This window comes from Tasmannia lanceolata, unplaced genomic scaffold (assembly GCF_043159265.1).
Source record: "Tasmannia lanceolata isolate RefF3 unplaced genomic scaffold, GAP_Taslan_0.1 ptg000003l, whole genome shotgun sequence".
Lineage (NCBI taxonomy): Eukaryota > Viridiplantae > Streptophyta > Magnoliopsida > Canellales > Winteraceae > Tasmannia > Tasmannia lanceolata.
Genome location: NW_027518680.1, coordinates 7477532 through 7483787, shown reverse-complemented (window position 1 = coordinate 7483787; position 6256 = coordinate 7477532). Strand labels below are relative to the sequence as shown.

At 34.8% G+C, this 6256-nt stretch overlaps 1 protein-coding gene across 1 annotated transcript; it reads right to left on the bottom strand.

Moving 5' to 3' along the window:
• Nucleotides 1–1426: 1426 nt before the first annotated feature.
• On the bottom strand, nt 1427–3955 carry LOC143864514 (phosphoinositide phospholipase C 2-like). The gene is made up of 5 exons (XM_077375415.1): nt 3719–3955; nt 3374–3609; nt 3085–3202; nt 2236–2322; nt 1427–1763 (listed from the first exon to the last, which is right to left on the bottom strand). Exons 1-5 carry the CDS (start codon nt 3953–3955, stop codon nt 1470–1472), a joined length of 972 nt encoding a protein of 323 aa, XP_077231530.1. The 3' UTR covers nt 1427–1469.
• Nucleotides 3956–6256: the final 2301 nt, after the last annotated feature.

Sequence of the window (6256 nt, the reverse complement as noted above, 5' to 3'; positions counted from 1 at the left end):
AAAGAACTGTCTCATTCTACACTCAAAAAGTGAATACCTTACATTGCTAACCTTTTCATGTTAGTACAACTACTGAGGCTTGGCTATTTAGAAAGAGATTTCCTTGTGAAAAATAAAAAATAAAAAATTATATATATATATATATATATATATATATATATATATATATATATATATATATATATATATATATATATATATATATATAGAGAGAGAGAGAGAGAGAGAGAGAGAGAGAGGAAACTGTTGGTGAGCTTAAGCGCACCAAACTTATGGTGCACTTAAGCTCCCCAATCACATGGGGGCTCACTTTTCTGTGGTGATCCAAACCATTCATTTGCAAGGCCTTATGATAGGTAGGAGGTGTACCAAAAATCAGCTCCATAGGATCATCCTAACCCCTCCATTTGTGGAGGACAAAAAATGGGCAGCTTTGTGTCTGTCCATTTTTGTCCTTCACAAATGGAGAGGTTAGGATGATCCTATGGAGCTGATTTTTGGTACACCCCCCATCTATGTAAGGGACTTTCAAATGAATGCTTTGGATCATCCTAACAAAGTGGGCCCCATGTGACTGGGCGCTTCAGCTCACCATAAGTTTGGTGAGCTTAAGCGCACTAACAGTTTCCTCATATATATATATATATATATTTATTTATTTATTTATTTATTTATTTATTGAAATTGTTTCCATCAAATATAAAATTTTCAGCATTTTGTAACTCATTTTTCATGGAAATTATTTTGAAAAATAAATATTTTCCTTTTCAAGAAAAATTATAAACCTACTAGACCTTGGATTTTTTTTTCATTGAATATTATTTTCTATGGAATTATATAACACCTCATGTTTTGATATAGTGGAGTGTACCATCTCCACCTAAACCCATGTATATGATGGGGTCCACCATTTTACACCTCATTTTTATGGGGCGAGGACCACCATTTTTATGTGTGTGTAATTCAAAGACGCTAGAAATTTTGAATTATTCATGAATTTTTTAAGTTTGAAACCGGGCATAAATTTTTTATTATTTTTTTTAAATACCTGGCATAAAAGATTCTGAGATTATTTCAAGAATTTTTCTGTATATGGGAGAAATTTGTTACTCAGATCAAGGCCTGTAAAAGTTAATGAACAAAACAACCGCACTTAAGATAAACTCGACTAAAAATCAACAATCAAACACCCTTCCCATTTATTGTCGATTGTCCGACCCATTTCATGATGTGCTAATCATAAAATAAAGCAACAAGACGTTACAACAACATTTAGATTGCAATATAAAACATTTATATCACTGAAGCTTTAGTAGAAACGAGTACTATAATATACAGAATGCATTCAAAAGATTCATGTAGAAATATACAACATTTAGAGCTCTAAAGCCAGGTATATATGGCCAATATAATAAACACAATGAATAATTGCAGGAAAATCTGAACATCAATTCAAGTATGGAGCAATCTCAAACAAATTCAAACCTCATAAGTAGCTTTACAGACTTGAGCTTTTCTCCCTTGCGATCACAAAGCGGCACAGCTCGGATCCCTGACCTCAACTCTGTTATAGGCAAACAAGTCTGGCCAGCAAAGTCATCCTTCTCAGACATATCATACTCATGCACTTCAATCCGAAGCAAAGCGAGTTCTGGAACAGTCAATGGGAACGTAAACTCCTCATCCCAAACAGGTGTCCAGTTATCCTCGATAGTTCTTGTTTTCTTCATTATGGTATCATCTGGTACTCCTGCTATCCCGACCTGTAGACAGATTGATTAGTGGATACAGGCTTTACATTTTTGCACTATCCATGTTTTCACAACTTTTGTGGTGTGGTTCATTGATATTTCTCCCACACTTTCTGTTTTTCAAAAGTACTATACATTAATGGTGGCCCTATGCCGCGCTTATGAGTATAGTACATGAGAGACTGACAATCTTTCGCTCTTTCAATGAAAAAAAGGACTCTTTTGGCTTATAGATTGTTAGAAACAGCAATACAGGCAGAAATAAACGGACAGAATAAATCAGTAAAGAATGGGCACATATTAATTTGTCTTAACCAGTTTTGTTTAAAAGTCGACTACAATTTCAGTGAGAGATTGGTGGTCTACATTGTCCTTCTGAAGTAAATAGTACTTGACTAACCGAGCGCAGCTCATGGCAGTAGATAACCTTAAGAGCAACCATGGCGTGATGTGTGAGCAAAAGATTAGAGATTCATCATTTTACCCTTGCATAGAAGTCTGGTGGCGAGTATGCATCAAAGTGTGTTAGACGGAAATCCAAATGCCATCCATCTCCCATATATACTCTCACCTGTTTAGTAATAATGGAGCTCAAATCAGAGTTGGATATGCAAAAGAAAATACTCAGGACTCAAAAAAGTCAGTTCTGCGGGAAAATATTAATAATTAATTAATCATTTACAAAATTTCGGAAGTTTCGGCAGAATTTTCATAAAAATATTAGTTTTTTTTTAAAAAAAATTGAATTTCTGACATTTCGGCCGAAACTTGGGAAATCCAAAATTTCGGATTTCAAGCAAATTTCGGTTTCGGTCCCATCCGAAATCGTACAAAATTTAAAACTATGCATGTAAAAGCAATGACGAGCAATGCAAACGTCCTATCTGTCAAAAAGTTTATTTTTTTTCATTCATTCAGACAGTTTCTAGCTGATCCGATTTCTTGACTTTTTTAGAACAGTTGCACCATCTATGACTTTGTGCAACTAAGGAAGCTAATATGAATTAACATATTGTATACTCATTCCAATCTTTTTTAAGAAGAAATGCATTCTCATGGAATATCTACTAGAGGCTAAAATATTCTAACAAGTACTTAATGAGATGAAATATAACCTGAACTGTATTTTCAGTTCTCTTAGCTCCCGTGAAGCAAAATTTCAGCAAGAAGTGACAGATGAAACTGAAGAGGGGTAAAAGCAAAAGGTTTACCATAATATATTCAAAAGAAGTTCAACTTTGAATTGCAACACAAGGAGACTACGCAAAAGGTTTACCATAATATGTCCAAAAGAAGTTGAAATTTGAATTGCAACACAGGGAGAGAGACTAACCTGCATATTAAATGCAACCATCTGAGCACCATGCATCCACGCAATTAGTGGGTTGTAATTCGAGGAGTCAACACGTGTACCCTTTGGGTATACCCTAAGCAAATTCCTTTGGGTGAACCTGAAAAGAAATGGCAATCATCACCAAGAACTTCAGAAATTTAAGCAAATGCTTGAACTATGAACCCCAAAATGCCAAGTGGAATCATAATCTATAATTGTACATTTGTACCCACATATGCACACAAACAAATCTCCATGACTGAACCTTTCGGATAAGTATATTAAATACCTGACAAGATCAGTTCCATAAGTGATTGCGATCTTCTCAAGTTCTACTTCACTCAAGCTGAGACGTTTAACTTTAGAGGGGTCCATTTTTAGCCAGTCTTTCACCCCACCTTTCTGTTTCCCAGCATGAATAGCAATTAGCCGCTTGTACTTCGGTGCTGACCTCTGATGCAACTTGTGGTCCCCATCCTCATGATTTTCCTCATCATGATTGAATTCACCCTGATCATGCTCATTCTGCTCGCAAGTTGCAAATTGGAAGAATTTAAAGAAATGGATGTTAATAGGTCGGATAAAGTGTACTATATCAATAGAATAACACAATGAATGTAACTTTTAAGTGCACCTTAACATCAGATACAGGTCCAACTTTAAGGTCTGTGACCTCCTTTCCCAATGCTTCTTCGTCAGCTTCCTTTCCAACTTTGGGTCCATCTTCCTTAAAACTTTTTGACTCAAGGAACTCTTTCGGTGGTTTGGTTGAAATAATTATCCGATGCTTCAATTGTTCTGGAGAAGGAAATTCCTGTAAGCAATCTGACTCCGGGTAAAACAGTATATCTCCAAATGTTTCGTGGACCATGTAGACAAAAAAAAAAGAAGCGTTCAATCATAAAAATGGTGAACTGAAAAGAAACTGGGTGGTAAGAGTCGAGAAAGAGGAAAATGAATCCTCACCTCAGCGACTTTAGCCTGAAGATCTGGAGTAACGTGGTCTTCCAGAGTTATAACGACAGGGTACGGAGATGCAGAGAAGGCATGCTCTTTTATGGACCTCAAACATTTGATTAGTTCCACCGGAGCAGTCAAAGTCCTAGAGTAATCCATTAATCGAAATGATTTTAAACAGAAAAAAGGTGATGCATATATAATACAAGCAAATCACTAGGAATCGAACAAAAGAAGGGGAATTGCTTTGGAAAATCAACAATCTCACAAAATACAAATTGAATTTTCACAATACAGGTAGAGAGAGAATTCAACAAAGCTACTTTGAGAAATAAATAAGATCTCACAAAATACAAATTGAATTTTCACAATACAGGTAGAGAGAATTCAACGAAGCTACTTCGAGAAATAAATAAGTAAACGTCGAAATTCAAACATATGCTCATGAGCACCATAAAAGTGAAACATGTAAGTACTTTCCATTGAATTTGCTGCAATTATGAATACATAAACAGTACCAAAAATCCTAAACCCACAAATCAGTCCAGTCTACCCAAATTAAGTTCGCTGCAACCCTTAGATAATCACTAAGCAAAACTAATTTTTATTATGAGACATCGAACATCGAATTGGCAAGAAGAATACATTTTTCTGTCCAAATTTTACAAAAAAGACGAACTGCAACTTCTAAAGACAAACTAAAACTTCTGAAGGTATTAGAAAAGATGGCATGTTTCCTTTAAATTTTTCATTAAAATAATGATTCAAAGATAAGAAAAACTCATTTCCCCGCCATTCTTCCCCAATTTTATTTGCTTTGATTCTCAAAATCAAACAAAGAAATACAATTGAAGGTGATTAAGCTACCGTAAAACATTGATTGGAGCAGAAATTGGCAAATCAGACAAAGCATCCAATTTCCTTTTTTCTTTTCTTTTTGAGATATAGCATTTTATGTGTTCTAGATTTAGATGTAGACCTGTAATAATATTGTAATCCATGCATCAATGATGTAACTATGGTAGACTAGTATATTTTAATGCTTTAACATTTTTTCCTTTTTCTATGTTTTTATGTTTCTAATGCAACATCATAAATGCATTGATTTGGCACTATATACATGGATAAGTGATGTTGACTGTTGAGTAGTTGCAGAATAGTAACATTTCATTATTTGTACTGTTTTTATTTAATTTTCCTACTTTTTAGTACTTTTCATTTTTCAAAAGGAAAATCATACACTCGGATGTGGAACCAGATCCATGGATACATGACTAAGTTCCAAATTTCGGATTTTGTATGGACTTCAGTCCCCACGAAAGTGGAAGTATTCTGTGGAAGCCTATAGAAGTCCATGGAAATCTTGTAAAAATCATAGAACCTTAGGGAAGTCCATGGAAATTATTGAAATTTAAGATAAAACCTCAAAAAATACTAAAATAAGTACAAACATACACTTAGAAACAATCACATAAGCAAGACAACCATCCATAATGGTTTATCAAGATCAAACACCTAGTGACACGCATAAAACAATAATGATCATTTTAAGAATAAATATTTTTTGAAAATTGATGAGTGTGCCATTTCTTTTACTGCTCAACTAACTCATCTTATTAATGGAATGATACTAATACTTTTGTGATATATGAGGCATTTTTATTATGCGGGTGCACCTCAAGGAATCAAACTTAGAAGTGGACTTCGACTTTGGTGCCAATGGATGTCGACACAGGTCCGTCGAAAGTGACACACATGTGAACAATTTAAACCTTATCAATGACATTGATTACTGGTAGATAGTGTCACTGGCAGTTGACAAATGTTAGGTGCAACCTAATTAAATTCTAGTTACTACTATATACAACAAGTAGACAAGAGTTTACATCACTACCTCCTTTGAGAAGCTTTGCACTTTCTCTCTTGCTCAGCATACCTCTAATATAGTTGTAGACAACCACAACTAGAGGAAGAGAATCTGTACAGGAACCCTCTATACCTTAAGTGTTCAATCCTGTTAAGAATCAAAGATCCTCATCTGTTATGTCTAATTTCTGGTATATTTAACGTTGAGAGCAATAGGTCGGTAGTTATCCAACTCCCATTTGATATTGGGAATAGTGAGTCATCTCCTTGCCATAAGAGGGTTCTATATCAGACCTGTATAACCTCTCCATCATTCCATTACCTTCAACAAAGATGCGGAAATGGAATT